This window comes from Triticum urartu, chromosome 7A (genome assembly GCF_056163025.1).
Source record: "Triticum urartu cultivar PI428250 chromosome 7A, HENAU_Tu73, whole genome shotgun sequence".
NCBI classification, from domain to species: domain Eukaryota; kingdom Viridiplantae; phylum Streptophyta; class Magnoliopsida; order Poales; family Poaceae; genus Triticum; species Triticum urartu.
This window is the reverse complement of record NC_141879.1, coordinates 652,084,668-652,102,398: the sequence shown is the minus strand read 5'-3', so window position 1 is coordinate 652,102,398 and position 17,731 is coordinate 652,084,668. Positions and strand designations below refer to the sequence as shown.

Below are 17,731 nucleotides of genomic sequence, written 5' to 3'. Positions count from 1 at the left end.
GCAAGATAAGATGCATAAAAGATAAACATCACATGCAATCAATATAAGTGATATGATATGGCCATCATCATCTTGTGCTTGTGATCTCCATCTTCGAAGCACCGTCATGATCACCATTGTCACCGGCGCGACACCTTGATCATCATCGTAGCATCGTTGTCATCTCGCCAATCTTATGCTTCCACGACTATCGCTACCGCTTAGTGATAAAGTAAAGCATTACAACGTAATTGCATTGCATACAATAAAGCGACAACCATATGGCTCCTGCCAGTTGCCGATAACTCGGTTACAAAACATGATCATCTCATACAATAAAATTTTAGCATCATGTCTTGACCATATCACATCACAACATGCCCTGCAAAAACAAGTTAGACGTCTTCTACTTTGTTGTTGCAAGTTTTACGTTGCTTCTACGGGCTTAAGCAAGAACCAATCTTATCTACGCATCAAAACCACAACGATAGTTTGTCAAGTTGGTGCTATTTTAACCTTCGCAAGGACCAGGCGTAGCCACACTCAGTTCAACTAAAGTTGGAGAAACTGACACCCGCCAGCCACCTGTGTGCAAAGCACATCGGTAGAACCAGTCTCGCGTAAGCGTACGCGTAATGTCGGTCCGGGCCGCTTCATCCAACAATACCGCCGAACCAAAGTATGACATGCTGGTAAGCAGTATGACTTATATCGCCCACAACTCACTTGTGTTCTACTCGTGCATATAACATTAACACATAAAACCTGGCTCGGATGCCACTGTTGGGGAACGTAGTAATTTCAAAAAATTTCCTACGCACACGCAAGATCATGGTGATGCATAGCAACGAGAGGGGAGAGTGTGATCTACGTACCCTCATAGACCGACAGCGGAAGTGTTATGACAACGCGGTTGATGTAGTCGTACGTCTTCACGGCCCGACCGATCAAGCACTGAAACTACGGCACCTCCGAGTTTTAGCACACGTTCAGCTCGATGACGATCCCCGGACTCCAATCCAGCAAAGTGTCGGGGAAGAGTTCCGTCAGCACGATGGCGTGGTGACGATCTTGATGTTCTACCGTCGTAGGGCTTCGCCTAAGCACCGCTACAATATTATCGAGGAGTATGGTGGAAGGGGGCACCGCACACGGCTAAGAAAACGATCACGTGGATCAACTTGTGTGTCTAGGGGTGCCCCCTGCCCTCGTATATAAAGGAGCAAGAGGAGAAGGCCGGCCGGCCCTAGGGCGCGCCAAGGAGGAGGAGTCCTCCTCCTAGTAGGAGTAGGACTCCCCTCTTTCCTACTCCTACTAGGAGGGGGAAAGGAAGGGGGAGAGGGAGAAGGAAAGGGGAGCGCCGCCCCCCTCTCCTAGTCCAATTCGGACCAGAGGGGGAGGGGGCGCGTGGCCCACCCTGGCCGCCCCTCTCTCTCTCCACTAGGGCCCATGAGGCCCATTACTTCTCCCGGGGGGGTTTCGGTAACCCTCCGGCACTCCGGTTTTCTCCCAAATCATCCGGAACACTTCCGGTGTCCTAATATAGCCGTCCAATATATCAATCTTTATGTCTCGACCATTTCGAGACTCCTCGTCATGTCCGTGATCACATCCGGGACTCCGAACTAACTTCGGTACATCAAAACTCATAAACTCATAATATAACTGTCATCGAAACCTTAAGCGTGCGGACCCTACGGGTTCGAGAACAATGTAGACATGACCGAGACATGTCTCCGGTCAATAACCAATAGCGGAACCTGGATGCTCATATTGGCTCCCACATATTCTACGAAGATCTTTATCGGTCAGACCGCATAACAACATACGTTGTTCCCTTTGTCATCGGTATGTTACTTGCCCGAGATTCGATCATCGGTATCTCAATACCTAGTTCAATCTCGTTACTGGCAAGTCTCTTTACTCGTTTCGTAATACACCATATCGCAACTAACTCATTAGTTGCAATGCTTGCAAGGCTTATGTGATGTGCATTACTGAGAGGGCCCAGAGATACCTCTCCGATAATCGGAGTGACAAATCCTAATCTCGAAATACGCCAACCCAACATTTACCTTTGGAGACACTTGTAGAGCTCCTTTATAATCACCCAGTTACGTTGTGACGTTTGGTAGCACACAGAGTGTTCCTCCGGTAAACGGGAGTTGCATAATCTCATAGTCATAGGAACATGTATAAGTCATGAAGAAAGCAATAGCAACATACTAAACGATCGGGTGCTAAGCTAATGGAATGGGTCATGTCAATCACATCATTCTCCTAATAATGTGATCTCGTTAATCAAATGACAACACATGCCTATGGTTAGGAAACATAACCATCTTTGATTAATGAGCTAGTCAAGTAGAGGCATACTAGTGACGTTTAGTTTGTCTATGTATTCACACAAGTATTATGTTTCCGGATAATACAAAGTAGCATGAATAATAAACATTTATCATGATATAAGGAAATAAAATAATAACATTCTTATTTCCTTTAGGGCATATTTCCTTCAGTACGGGTGGCACACGAGGAGGTAGGAGTGGTAGTGACGAGGAGGCAGGAGTGGTGCGCGTGGAGGACGGACGAATATTGGCGGTAGTGGACGAGGAGACATTCTTAGAGGGCATGGGGGGGGGGCGGTCGGGTACCAGTGGCCGTGGTCGTAGGACGAGAAGGGTTGATAGAAGAAGACCTATTGACATCTTGCTTAACCCAGATGGTTGAAATAATGTGAATGGTACTTGTTATTTGGTCTTGTTTATTTGTTTTTCTTGCATACATACATGTTATTTTACTTTACTAACTACCAAATTTGTCTTTATAGGCATGGCTTCTTCCGGTTCCGTGATGAGGCCACCGTGTGCTAACCACGAGGACATGCCGGACAAGTGGACAGACGCCGAGTTGGATAAGGTGAAGGACAAAGATATGAGAACTCCATCATGTTGGTGTGGAGATGTTTGCAAAGTTAAGGTATCCACCGACCGTAAGAAATCATGGACGGAAGGAAGAAGATATTTTGTTTGTCCCAGCTATGCCTACGATCGTCCTCGTCTAGCTCACGCCTATGATGTACTGCCGGTAAGTTGTTCTAGTTCAAAGAGTATTCAACCGTTGCTACAACTTGAACCTATCTTACAAATGACCACATTTGTTCTTTATTCGTACGTAGTCGCCGCCTCCACTTTGTAAGTACTTCACATGGATAGATCAAGATGTGCCAGAAGACGTTAAGAAAGATCAATATCGAGATTGTCTAAGGAGGCAGCGGTTGTTTGAAGAAGCATTTCAGAGAGGTTTGGAGGAAGAGCGTCGTGAAAAGGAGAGGATGGAGCGAAAGAAGCGTGAGGAGGAGAGGGCACGCAAGGAGAAGATTGCTCATCAAGAGGAGAGAGCAAGAAAGCTTGCAAGGGCTCGTGAAGCCCAAGAGGAGGATGAGGTACGCGACAAGAAAGGAAAGTGGCGTCGTGTGACCCAATAAGTCCTTCGTTTCAAAACACTAGTCGTGAACTATGTCTTCGGTTCGAGAAACATGTGATGAACTATGTACTTTATTTGTGAAACCTGTCATGAACTATGTAGTCGATTTGTGAAACTTGTGGTGAAACTATCTCATGAACTATGTTTTGTTGTGCTATTGTTGTGACTTGACTTGTCTTCAAATGATTACGAAGAAAAACATAGTACACTCTGCTCTGCTTCGCACCCTACCGCCAGCGCACACGGCGGTAGCCTATGAAACCCTACCGCCAAGGCCTACGGCGGTAGGGTGGCGACCCAACCACACTTTTCCTGTGACCAAAAAGGCAACATTTATTATGGTAGGGTTGGCCACCCTACCGCCAGGGGTCATGGCGGTAGGGTTGGCCACCCAACTGCACTTTTCCTATGACCAAAAAGGCAACATTTCTCACGGTAGGGTTGGCCACCCTACCGCCTGGGACTATGGCGGTAGGGTTGGCCACCCTACCGCCTGGGACTATGGCGGTAGGGTTGGCCACCCAAATGCACTTTTCCTGTAACCAAAACGGCAATATTTCTGACGGTAGGGTTGGCCACCCTACCGCCACAGATCCCAGCGGTAGGTTGCAAGAGCCTACCGCCATAGCCCGCAACGGTAGGTCCCTTTGCCACGTGTCCACAGCCGTTAACGACCTGACGATGTCAGGGAACCTATCGCCAGGTCAGGCGGCGGTAGCCTGTATATCTCTACCGCTATGGTCTTCTGCGGTAGCAAAAGGGTCAAATCTTGAAAAAAATTCCAACAGGGGTCAGATCTTGATTTTATACGGCGAAAGGGTCAAAACATGAAATTTACCTCCCGTGATCCGTTCGCCTCCATAGATCCAGTGCCAGTCGAGGCTCCTGGCCGCTACTGCTCCAAGATCCTCCAGCGGCCATGACATGCTCTGTTGTGTGGGCACATGTGCTTCCGCCTTGTGCCCCCTTGCGTGGCTCCATTGAGTGGCCTCCCGTGCTCGTTCGCTGGTGAGGTGATGTTGACTGCTAGTCTGCTAGTGCCACAAATTTCAACGAGTCAACGGCGGATATGCTAGCGCGATAACAGCAACAAACCAGCAGGCCTATAGACCATCCAACTTTCCCAGCGAATTGGGCTATGAGCCTGTTACAACTTTCCAACAAGATGGGCCACAAATGGGATGTAATTTCACTTGCTTCAGGCTGGCTCCTCATACAAGAGAGAAGCTGTGTCACCGAGCGCTTCACTCGCTGTCGGCTTGCTCGCAAGAAGCTGGCAATAGGATCCTGGCGATGGAGTTGAGGAGTTGACGGCCGTGGAGGGCTAACGAGCAGGCCCTAAGGTTTCCCACATCGCAGGCATCCAACATCCTTTTCGCTAGGTTGGATTGGGATGTAGTGGTAACAGTAATTAGCCGGGGCATGGCGAGTCAAGGCAGAACATGGTGGTCGAGCCTTTGAGTGGATCAGGTTATGGTAGCGTCAAAACAATGGCAATAGTTTACAATGTTCAACAACATACTAGGTACTCCCGAGATCATGGAGTACTCTCGGTACTCCCAAATATGACAAAAACCACTCTAAATGTGATGACAATATTCAAAAAAAAGTTTCTTGATATATGCCCAAGTGTATGGGAATACCGAGCGTAACAACGTCCATTATCAGTCGATACTTTCTTGAAAATCTCAGCGCACAATTCGTAATTGTTTATGTTTAGACTAATGCAAGATCATATATTTTTCAAACAACGAACATAGTTGAAATCCACATCTCATTTAGAAAAGTGATTGGTCCAGTTTATAAGAGAAATCGAATATAAAACTTGAACAGCCCGAGAGTCAATACATCCTGCCAAGGAAAGAATACCAAAACACACAAAAAGACAGGTGATTGAATAATCACAGCACAGTGCAAAGGACAATCGTCAAAACGTCAGAAGCATCTATGTGGTTTCTGGTTGCAATAAGGCGATATTAAATCATGAAGCACTTCAGAGAATACAAGCATCTATCTCTACCTTGTCCTTCCGTGCTCATAAAAGAACATCGAAACACTTGCCATCCAGCATCCTCTATTAAGTCTCCCTTCCTTTCACACCTTCTGTCTTGCATTTGCAGGAAGTGCTAGCTGCTTCTAGTTCTTCCAACATGCACCGCCAAACATATTGCACCTAGCAGGTACCAACACATATATCTCTTGCTGAACGTGCATATTTATATGTAGTTATCTTATTTGGAGGATTTCGTGCCATCCAATAAGAAAAGTTGAGTCGGCATGAGAGGTATAGAGACATGTAGATGCGCATCAGCAAAGGGCAATTGAACTTCAGTTTTATTTCTCACATGTCGTGTCTGTCCGCAAGATGAACACGTTATTGAAAAGGTGTAGGTGGCAGAGCACAGGTACAGACCACCCGTTTGTATCAGCCGTGGCAAGCCATCGTGATGTGTGTCCAGGTCAGAGGGCTGCACGAGCATTAGAGGGGAGTCCACTTTAAGTGGGTTTGACTCGACAGCTTCACCATGTGCTAGGTAGGTTGTAGGAACGTGTAGAAGCTGCCCATTTTTCGAAATAGCAGAAGCTCCTGTTAGAATTAATGGGCTAGGCCCATAGCAATTTCTGAAATCTCAAAGCCCATGTGTAAAATGGCGAGTGGTGGTGCTAAGTTTAGTCCCACCTTGGAAGTTGAAGAAGAGTTGGACCTCTTTATATAGTGGGTTCTCTCTACCACTCTAAGTGATGTGTGAGAAGAGAAAGGGAAAACCACACGCGCTCGCTCGCCTTATTTTTATGTCTTGGCAGACAAGTTTTTGATTTCTTGTCCGGTAAGTATACGAATTAGAAACAGAGTCGGTTTGGGATTGTGGTCGCGACACAATACCGCCTCTGGTCCTAATATATATACAGCTACCGGCTGCGGCCAGAGATACACCGAAAAACACCTAGGGTTTTGCCTCATCTCACAACTTGCGCCGCCATCGTAGTCTACTCCATCCCAAACGTCGGCGTGCATCGGCGCGTGGGAGAGCAGGTCTCCGAAACCGTTCGTCTTTGCGATCCTGCACCGGGAGAGGACGAATTAGGTTTTTGGGAAGCGCTGTGCGCGGCTGCTCAAATTCGTCATCACGGGTCGTCTTCCGTCCAAGTCGGGCGGTGCTACTCATCGTCGTATTCATCGCCGTCAGCAGCAGATCGTCGCCAACATCGTCATCAACACTGTCGCACCCTTAATAGCTAACGATCAGTACGTCCAACATCCTCTGTTCATGTCTGTTTCTACAGCTACTGTTACGTGTTTGCTGTTGTTATGCATGTCCTGCTGTTCTTCTAGTTTGCTAGATTTTTGCATGCTAGTATCTCTTCTAGTCATGAATTATTTACTGGAATTAATCATGAACTTGCCTAATTTTCTAACAATCCAAAAACCTAATTATAGGCAATTTCCTGAGTTAACTATGGCTGGATTCGCTGATGCACTGAGGCCGGAAAAGTTTACCGGTGTGCACTTTAAGAGGTGGCAGGTGAAGACCACGCTCTGGCTTACTGCTCTGAAAGTTTTCCACGCTAGTGTTGGTGCTCCAGAGGGAATGACCGACGAAGATCGGAGAAAGTTCCAGGAAGCCAATACTATGTTTGTGGGATGCATTCTGAGTGTTCTTGCTGACCGTCTGTGTGATGTGTACATGCACATAAACGACGGAAAACTTCTGTGGGATGCACTGAATGCAAAATTCGGTGCAACAGATGCAGGCAGTGAACTGTACATCATGGAGAGTTTTCATGACTACAAGATGGTGAATAACCGTTCTGTGGTTGAACAAGCTCATGAGATACAGTGCATTGTGAAGGAACTTGAACTCCTTAAATGTGTTCTACTCGACAAATTCGTGGCTGGGTGCATGATTGCAAAGTTGCCTCCTTCATGGAGGAATTTCGCCACAACTCTGAAGCATAAGAGACAGGAGATATCAGTTGAAAATCTGATTGCATCTCTTGATGTTGAAGAAAAAGCTCGGGCTAAAGATACCACTGAAAAAGGAGGTGAGGTTCAGCCTACTGCTAACATGGTGTAGAGGTACCCACAAAACAAGAACAAAGGGAAGAACAAACCTGTTTTCAACAAGCCTACCAAGACTACTACCTTCAAGAAGAAGAAGTTCAACAAGGCTGAGCTAGAGTGCTACGCATGTGGGAAGCCTGGACACTTTTCCAAGGAATGCCCTGAACGTGCAGACCGCAGAGGGAAAACAAGCTCCAAGACTGTCAACATGGTGACCGCTAGCAATACTGATGGGTATGGTAATTTACCTATTGTGCTTTCAGTATTTCAATCATCTTCGTGGTGGATTGATTCGGGTGCTAACGTTCATGTGTGTGCTGACATCTCCCTATTTACTTCTTATCAGGTCGCAAGGGATTCTTCCGTCCTAATGGGGAATGGGTCACATGCTTCTGTTCGTGGCATTGGCACGGTGGATCTGAAGTTTACTTCGGGAAAGATCGTGCAACTAAGGAACGTGCAGCATGTCCCTACTATGAACAAGAATCTAGTTAGCGGCTCCCTTCTATGTCGAGATGGATTTAAGGTAGTTTTAGAGTCCAATAAAGTAATCGTGTCAAGATTTGGACAATTTATAGGAAAAGGCTATGAGTGCGGAGGCTTGTTCCGCTTTTCTCTTTCAGATTTTTGCAATAAGTCAGTAAACCAAATTTGTGCTAGTGTTAATGATGATGCAAGTATTTGGCACTCTCGTTTATGTCATATTACTTTTGGTTTAATGTCTCGGCTATCCAGCATGAGTTTAATTCCAAACTTCACAGTTGCCAAAGGTTCTAAGTGCCATAGTTGTGTGCAATCTAAGCAACCTCGAAAGCCTCATAAGGCTGCCGAGGAGAGAAACTTGGCACCTCTAGAACTCATACATTCTGATCTTTGTGAGATGAATGGTGTGTTGACAAAAGGTGGAAAGAGATATTTCATGACTTTGATTGATGATGCGACTAGATTTTGCTATGTTTATTTGTTGCAAACTAAAGATGAAGCATTAGACTACTTTAAAATCTATAAAGCTGAAGTTGAAAATCAACTAGAGAGAAAGATCAAGCGTCTTAGGTCCGATCGTGGTGGAGAGTATTTTCCAAAAGTTTTTGATGAATTTTGTGAGGAACATGGTATTATTCATGAGAGGACGCCTCCCTATTCACCTCAATCAAATGGAGTGGCCGAGAGGAAAAACCGCACATTGACTGACTTGGTGAATGCCATGTTAGACACTGCTGGTTTATCTAAGGCATGGTGGGGGGAGGCTCTATTGACGTCATGTCATGTCCTGAATAGAGTTCCCAACAATAATAAAGAGAAAACCCCTTATGAGGAGTGGGTTGGGAGAAAACCATCACTTTCTTATTTGCGCACTTGGGGATGTTTGGCAAAGGTCAATATTCCTATTCCTAAGAAACGCAAACTTGGACCAAAGACAGTGGATTGTGTCTTTCTAGGGTATGCTCAACGGAGCATTGCTTATAGGTTTTTAGTGGTAAAATCTGAAGTACCTGATATGCATGTTGATACTATAATGGAATCTCGTGATGCAACATTTTTTGAGAACATATTTCCTATGAAAGATATGCATAGCATTGCTAGATTTTCTTCTGAGATAATTCCTGAATCTAGTACAACTGATGAATATTTCAAACAATCACATGAGGAAGTCCTTGAGAAGGATAACAATGAAGTTCCTAGAAGGAACAAGAGACAAAGGATTGCAAAATCTTTTGGTGATGATTTCATTGTATACCTTGTGGACGACACACCCAAGACGATTGCAGAAGCATATGCATCTCCGGATGTAGATGATTGGAAAGAAGCTGTTCATAATGAGATGGACTCAATTCTTTCTAATGGAACTTGGGAACTAACTAATAGACCATATGGTTGTAAACCTGTGGGCTGTAAGTGGGTGTTCAAAAAGAAGCTAAAGCCTGATGGTACTATTGATAAATACAAGGCGCGGCTAGTGGCCAAGGGCTACACTCAGAAAGAAGGCGAAGATTACTTTGACACCTATTCACCCGTTGCTAGAATGACCACCATTCGAGTGTTACTTTCCTTGGCTGCCTCTTATGGTCTTATCATTCATCAAATGGATGTAAAGACAACTTTTCTCAATGGAGAGTTGGAAGAGGAGATCTATATGGATCAGCCTGACGGGTTTGTGGTAAAGGGTGAAGAGAGAAAGGTGTGCAAGTTGTTAAAATCTTTGTATGGTCTGAAACAGGCACCTAAGCAATGGCATGAGAAGTTTGAAAGAACTTTGACTTCTGCAGGATTTGTCATTAACGAGGCTGATAGGTGTGTTTACTATCGCCATGGTGGGGGCAATAGTGTCATATTATGTTTGTATGTGGACGACATACTGATCTTTGGTACAAACATTAATGCAATTAATGAGGTCAAGTCTTTTCTATCAAAAAGTTTTGACATGAAAGATCTGGGAGAAGCCGATGTAATTCTAAACATCAAACTTATTAAGGATGAGAGTGGGATTACATTATAGCAATCTCACTATGTTGAGAAGGTCTTGAACCGATTCGGTTTTATGGATAGCAAGCCTTCTCCAACACCTTATGATCCCAGCGTGACACTCAGAAAGAACAAGAAAGAAACGAGAGATCAATTAAGATACTCTCAAATTGTCGGTTCACTCATGTACTTAGCTAGCGCTACAAGACCAGATATCTCTTTTGCTGTGAGCAAACTGAGTAGGTTCATGTCCAACCCGGGTGATGATCATTGGCATGCACTAGAAAGGGTCTTGCGCTATCTGAGAGGTACTATGAGTTACGGAATTACTTATTCAGGGCATCCTGCTGTGCTAGAAGGATATAGTGATTCAAATTGGATCTCCGATGTTGATGTACTTTACGCAACAAGTGGGTATGTATTTACTCATGGTGGTGGCGCAGTGTCATGGAGGTCTTGCAAGCAAACCATATTGACGAGGTCAACTATGGAAGCAGAATTAACTGCTTTGGACACAGCTACTGTTGAGGCAGAATGGCTGCGTGAGCTCTTGATGGACTTGCCGGTTGTTGAAAAACCTGTACCGGCTATTCTTATGAATTGTGATAACCAAACGGTTATCGCTAAAGTGAACAATTCTAAAGATAATGCAAAGTCATCAAGACACGTGAAAAGACGTTTGAAGTCTGTCAGGAAGTTGAGAAACTCCGGAGTAATAACTGTTACGTATATACAAACAGACAAAAACCTGGCAGATCCCTTTACAAAGGGACTATCACGAAATGTGATAGATATTGCATCGAGGGAGATGGGTATGAGACCCATAGATGTTACACCATAGTAGTAACCCAACCTTTGTGATCGGAGATCCCGTGAATTAGGATCTGGGAAGAACAAGCTATTGGTTAACTGAGGAGAGTAATAACTTATGATCGTCTCCAAGTGAAGATGCAAAACTCTCAGAGCTGTAAGGCTCAGATCTGTAAGGCAGGCCGGCAACATGCCTTAATGTGGTTCTATTGGCTATAATTAGTAAAGATGCTGTCCTACAGAGCAGTCTTGAAAGAACACACCTATATGAGTTCTGACTGTAAACGTCGCAGTCTATGAGATTTGGGTGATCTCTAGTAAACTCACGAAGAGACCAGGGAGTATGACGTATAAGCTCCAAACTGCGGGGTAGCCTACTGGCGGTCAGGTACTGGTTAAGACTTTGAGTGAAACCTGTTCACACAAAACTAGCAATTCAAGGCATAGTCCATTGTCAAGTTGTGAATGGATGTAGCTTAAAGTTCTAGGCAGAAGTTCAACTTAACAGTCTCTGCTGAAACACTGGTATATTAAACAAGTGGTGAGAGAAGGCAAATCTCTAAATGGGTATTTGAGATCTGGTGGGGGATTGTTAGAATTAATGGGCTAGGCCCATAGCAATTTCTGAAATCTCAAAGCCCATGTGTAAAATGGCGAGTGGTGGTGCTAAGTTTAGTCCCACCTTGGAAGTTGAAGAAGAGTTGGACCTCTTTATATAGTGGGTTCTCTCTACCACTCTAAGTGATGTGTGAGAAGAGAAAGGGAAAACCACACGCGCGCGCTCGCTCGCCTCGCCTGGCCTGGCCTGGCCTGGCCTGGCCTGGCCGGGCCGGGCCGTGGCGAGGCGAGGCGAGGCGAGGCGAGGCGAGGCGAGGCGGCGCGTACATGCGACATGCGCGTGAATGGTCCGCCAAAATCCGGTCCGTCTCCTTGCAGGAGCGCAGCTTCCTTTTGCCGTTTTATTTTTATGTCTTGGCACACAAGTTTTTGATTTCTTGTCCGGTAAGTATAAAAATTAGAAACAGAGTCGGTTTGGGATTGTGGTCGCGACACAATACCGCCTCTGGTCCTAATATATATACAGCTACCGGCTGCGGCCAGAGATACACCGAAAAACACCTAGGGTTTTGCCTCATCTCACAACTTGCGCCGCCATCGTAGTCTACTCCATCCCAAACGCCGGCATGCATCGGCGCGTGGGAGAGCAGGTCTCCGAAACCGTTCGTCTTTGCGATCCTGCACCGGGAGAGGACGAATTAGGTTTTTGGGAAGCGCTGTGCGCGACTGCTCAAATTCGTCATCACGGGTCGTCTTCCGTCCAAGTCGGGCGGTGCTACTCATCGTCGTATTCATCGCCGTCAGCAGCAGATCGTCGCCAACATCGTCATCAACACTGTCGCACCCTTAATAGCTAACGATCAGTACGTCCAACATCCTCTGTTCATGTCTGTTTCTACAGCTACTGTTACGTGTTTGCTGCTGTTATGCATGTCTTGCTGTTCTTCTAGTTTGCTAGATTTTTGCATGCTAGTATCTCTTCTAGTCATGAATTATTTACTGGAATTAATCATGAACTTGCCTAATTTCCTAACAGCTCCTTTCCCGTGTTACTGCAAGCGTGTGACATGTGGTCTCGTCCCATTGTTGGAGTCTAGGAGAAGCTGGGCAGTGCTGCTTGTGTATGTTCGCCGTTCCTGTCCTAGCTGCTTGGTCGGATGCTTCTTGTGGACCGTCAAACACAGCGTGTTTATCTTTTTCCGACTAAAATCGACACTGAAGCGAAAATTCTGAATGTATATTTTTCAGAATTTTCGGAAACTAAAAAGTTTAAATTATGAAATTTTCAAAATTTTGGCTTTCATGGAGCTCGGTCGTCAAAACGCCCTACTCAAAGTGAAGCTCCTATCTATGAATTAATAGTTGGTAACTGATTGGTTAATCTAAATAATGCAGCTAAAGTTCAGTGTCACGTCCTAAAGGATGCATGGTGACACAAGAAGCAGAAACCTAATTCTTACTTACCAAATATTTGGGATATACTCCCCTTGTCCCGTAATATAAGATTATTTTGCAAGATAAAAATAGGTTGCAAAATGATCTTATATTATGGGACGAAGGGAGTTATATTCATCCCTCTGAGCAATGATTTCATCATTGACGCTATCCCTGAGGGTAGGTGGGTAGGATACTCCCCACGCATAACCATTGCCACCAGAACCCCCCTTAAGCCACCCGTCATAAGTTCTCCCATCTGGTAAACATGTGCTATCCAGGTTGGATCACAGATCACTGGGTCACATGCCTCATCCAACTGCCTCCTATACCATCACTCCCATGCCGCAAGAAAGCAACAAATTGGAGGAATGGGAAAGAACCATGGACGTGGATAAGCCGATGTCCATTTGGATTCTAGCTAGACAACTAGGATAGCGTTGACGACATTAATACTTGAGTTCAGTTTAAATCCGTTGCACTCCATGTTTTTCCTTCTCTTTTGCTCCCTTTGTGGCGCTAACTTTGTTATGCAGTTCAGCTTGCAATGCCATGACTCATACAAGTTGAATTGCAGAATTAAGGAACTAAGGGCATCTCCAATGGCAATCCGCAAAAAACCTCCCGCATTCATTCACGGACAGGGGGGAGGGACCTGTTCGCGGACGCGGACACGGATACGGGAGGCAACCATCCAACGCTAGCCGCATACATTTTTACAACAACTCAAACCAAACGGACGAAATTCGTGTAAACAAGTGCGGATTTCATATAAACACGGCCTGATTTTATATAAACATATCGGATTTCATATAAACATGACACATTTCATTACAACATATCGGAGTACATCAAAATGGTCCTAGGCGGGCTCTGGACTATAATTAATACCTAATCTAAATGATCGCCGGCGTCCGGTCCCCGTCTTCGGCCATCAGCCCGAGAACTGAAACATCACCGCCTCCAGTTCCGCATCGACGCTTTCCAGCTCCGCCTCTGTGACCTCCACCTACGAAGCCCTGGGAACTGAAGTTGCTGATAACCCACAAATATAGGGAATCGCAACAGTTTTTGAGGATAGAGTATTCAACCCAAATTTATTGATTTAACACAAGGGGAGCCAAAAAAAATTCATAATTATTAGCAACTGAGTTGTTAATTAAACCACACCTAGAAAACTAAAATCTACAACAGAGTGATCAGTAGCACAGTAATATAATAGTTTGGTAGCAGTAGCAATAGTCGCAATAGTAACAATAACAGCAACAATAGCAGTTTTGTAGTGATTGTAATAGCAGCAAGCACTAAAATTGTAGGTAACGAGTAGTTTGATAGTAAGATAATTTGTAAAAAGCACGTAACGATAACAGTAAATAAAGTGCAATAAGGTAGCCCAATCTTTTTGTGACAAAGGACATGCCAAAACGGTCTTTATAATAAGCAAAGCGTTCTTGAGGGTACACGGATATTTTATCTGGTTAGTTTCATCATGTTGGATTGATTCGTATTCGCTACTTTCATAACTAGATAATGCCCCGCGTGTTGCTTCGAGACCTTGCTAAAAGAAATATCTTCTCCAAATGGGGAGGATGTAGCAGGCAATAAAAAAGGTATACAAATGCAAAATCTATATCTCCTTGGTCAATTAACAAAATTATGTCAAACTTAACAGAGAATAAGAAACACATATGGGCAGGATGTACTGCATGAAATAACTTATTTGTCTACGTCAGCAAATCATTTCATGAATCGGTTAATGGGAATCTATTTATATGCACTTTGTGAATTGCAGGTAAAGTCCTAACATATTTAAGATATGCAGATACTTTCTATATCTATCATAGACTTTGCAAAAGCATATCAAATGTTAGATTAAAGTTTTAGCGCTTGCATAATAAACTGAATGGAAGAGCATTATGTATACTAACCTGTTCAATGGACCAATTTACAAACTTGTGTACTGTAAGAAATACCATCTAAATTCAGGGGAAAGGGCTCCTGTACATTCAGCGTTCCTTCCAGGACAAAAGGAAAACCTCCACGCCATGGCTGAGAATAACCTGATGGGAAGAGCACTTTGTATACTAACCTGTTCAGTGGAGCAATTTACAAACTTGTATATTGTTAGAAATACCATAGTTCTAAATTCGGACGAAAGGATGCCTGTACACTGGCGTTCCTTCCAAGACAACAGAAAAACTTCCACGCCATGGCTTAGGCTCTGTCGGGCGTCACATCAATGCGCTCCTTCTTGCATAAAAAGGAAAAAGATTAAAAATTCGATGTCATAGTGACTCGATTGGCCTCCTATATAAATCGGGCGTTCCTTCGAGGCTTAAAAAAACCTCCACCCCATCGCTCACATCAATTCGTTCCTTGCAGGATGAAAATAAAGCGACCTTCAGATTGGAAACTTATCAATAGCCGGTCAGATTCTACTGGAACTGGACGGTACCGACCACTCCAGCGACCATGTAGCTAGCTTAGCTGGAACAGAGACAGAAAAGGGAGGGGAGGACCAGAGCACATACGAAACCAAATAGGCAACGTAGAACACACCTGAGAATTTCAGAGAGCCTCAGAGGAGAGCAGCAGCACCAGCGGACGTACCAGGGGAGCGCCATGATGCACAAATTGGCTCCCAGCCGCCGCACCTGTAGACAGGGGAGAATCAGATAACTGGCGTCAATATTTCTGAGGGAGAGAGAGGGTCGATCGTTTTGTGTTTAGTATTTCCGAGGGAGAGAGGCATCCGTGATTTATGGTTGGAAAGTGGAGACAGAATGAGAGCAGGTGTACAGTCTGGACTTTTTTTTTGATCGATCAGTGTGTACTTCTGGTAACAGAACGCTGCATGTTAAGTGGCAGGTGTACAGTCTGGACTTTTTTTTGAGCTATCGGTGTGTACTTGTATGCGATTTTTTGTCCAAAGAAACCACCTACCCAACAGAATTGTTAAAAAGGACCCCCTTCGAATGAAACTGACAAAAAGACCCCCTCGATGGTGACGGCATGCGCGGCGAGCGACATGTGGCACCTGCCGCCACAGTGTGAGGCGGCAGCCCCTACCGCCACCGGGTCAGGCGGTAGGCTGGCCAGAACAGGAATCCGCACCCGCGACGTAACGGGGTTGGCGCGGTGGGCCTCGCCGCCTCAGGGACAGGTGGCGTCACTGTAGCTGCTGGGCCCCGCCGCCTGAGGGGCTGGCGGCAGCCCTGTGCACGCTATGCAATGCAGTTTAGCTATGAGGAGTACGTGCTAATTAACCTCATAAGACGGCTGCAGCACTCGAGCTGTCGATTGACCATCAAAGAATTCAAGGGTTAATCACGACATGCACATAGACTGACCACTGACCCATCAATTAGTACGCCTCCTAGTTAGCATACTTGCAGAGACAAGAGACCAGTGCAAAGAACGGGAGATGTTCTAGTAGTGAATTTTTGCATGCAGACGATAACGACAAATGGGGGAATCGGCAGCGCGCAGCATGCACAGGGCTGCCGCCAGCCCCTTAGGCGGCTTGGCCCATCAGCTACAGTAATGCCGCCTGCCCTTGAGGCGGCGAGGCCTACCGCGCCAACCCCGTTATGTCGCGGGTGCGGATTCATGTTCTGGCCAGCCTGCCGCCTGACCCGGTGGTGGCAGGGGCTGCCGCCTAGCACTGTGGCGGCAGGTGCCACGTGTCGCCCGCCGCGCATGCCGCCACGGCTAAGGGGGTCTTTTTTGTCAATTTCATCTGAAGGGGGTCTTTTTTTAGCAATTGCGTTGGGCAGGTGGTCTTTTGATAAAAAATCCTTGTATGCTGGTGACGGAACGCCGCATGTTAAGTGTCGACGACGTGGCAGGAGGTGGTAGGTGTGGGCACTGGCGGAGCTAGGCAACATCTTTGGGGGGGGGGGGGAACATAAATATGGGTATTTGGGGGGCGGGGGCAAAGACTCTACTTTTCCTAATCTTCCTTTCCAAAAAAATCCTTCACATCCAAAGCTGGGGTGGGGCATGGCACCTGCAGCTTACCACGTAGCTCCGCCACTGGGTGTGGGGCATGTGATGAGGTGGATAGGCTGCATGTCAAGATAAATAGATTAGTGGGGATGAATCTCGTAGGTATATAGGATTTGATATGTGGGTAGACTGGTGCTTAGGTGCTATTCTTACTTGAACGAACCTCTTACTTATGATTAACCCCCTCGCAAGCATCCGCAACTATGGAAAAAGTATTAAGATAAAATCTAACCATAGCATTAAATTTTTGGATCCAAATCAGTCCCTTACGAAGTAGCACATCAATTAGGATTTAATCTTCTGTCACTCTCGCAACTCATCATCTAATAACTACTCCACAACACATTTCCTTAGGCCCTAATAAGGTGAAGTGTGATGTAGTCGACATTCACATGACACCACTAAGGGAATCGCAACATGCATATCATCAAAATGTCGAACACATATCAAGTTCACATGATTACTTGTAACAAGATTTCTTCCGTGACCTCATGAACAAAAGTAAGTACTTACAAATGATAATCATGCTCAAGATCAGAGGGGTATTAAATAACATAATGGATCTGAACATATAATTTTTCACCAAATAAACCAAATAGTAATCAACACTACTAGTCACCTACAAGTACCAATCTAAGGTTCCGGTATAAAGATTGAACACAAGAGATGAACTAGGGCTTGATAGGAGATGGTGCTGTTGAAGATGTTGATGGAGATTGCCCTCCGAAAGATGGGAGAGTTGTTGGTGATGATGATGACGATGATTTCTCCCTCCGGAAGGGAAGTTCCCCCGGCGAAATCGCTCCGCCGGAGGGCAAAAGTGCTCCTACCCAAGTTCCTCCTCGAGACGGCGGTGCTTCATCCCAAAAGTCCTCCCCCTATTTTTTCTAGGTCAAAATGACCTATGTACCAGAAGATGGGCATTAAAGG

The 17,731-nt window shown here is 45.4% G+C and overlaps 2 protein-coding genes across 2 annotated transcripts; both read left to right on the top strand.

The window, feature by feature from the left end:
• Positions 1–2,811: 2,811 nt before the first annotated feature.
• Positions 2,812–3,466, top strand: LOC147961088 (uncharacterized). Its single transcript, XM_087533668.1, has 2 exons — positions 2,812–3,066; positions 3,158–3,466. The coding sequence occupies exons 1-2, from the start codon at positions 2,812–2,814 to the stop codon at positions 3,464–3,466; spliced, it is 564 nt and encodes a 187-aa protein (XP_087389794.1).
• Positions 3,467–6,923: 3,457 nt separating this feature from the next.
• Positions 6,924–7,541, top strand: LOC147961087 (uncharacterized). The gene has a single exon (XM_087533667.1). The coding sequence runs from the start codon at positions 6,924–6,926 to the stop codon at positions 7,539–7,541; it is 618 nt and encodes a 205-aa protein (XP_087389793.1).
• Positions 7,542–17,731: the final 10,190 nt, after the last annotated feature.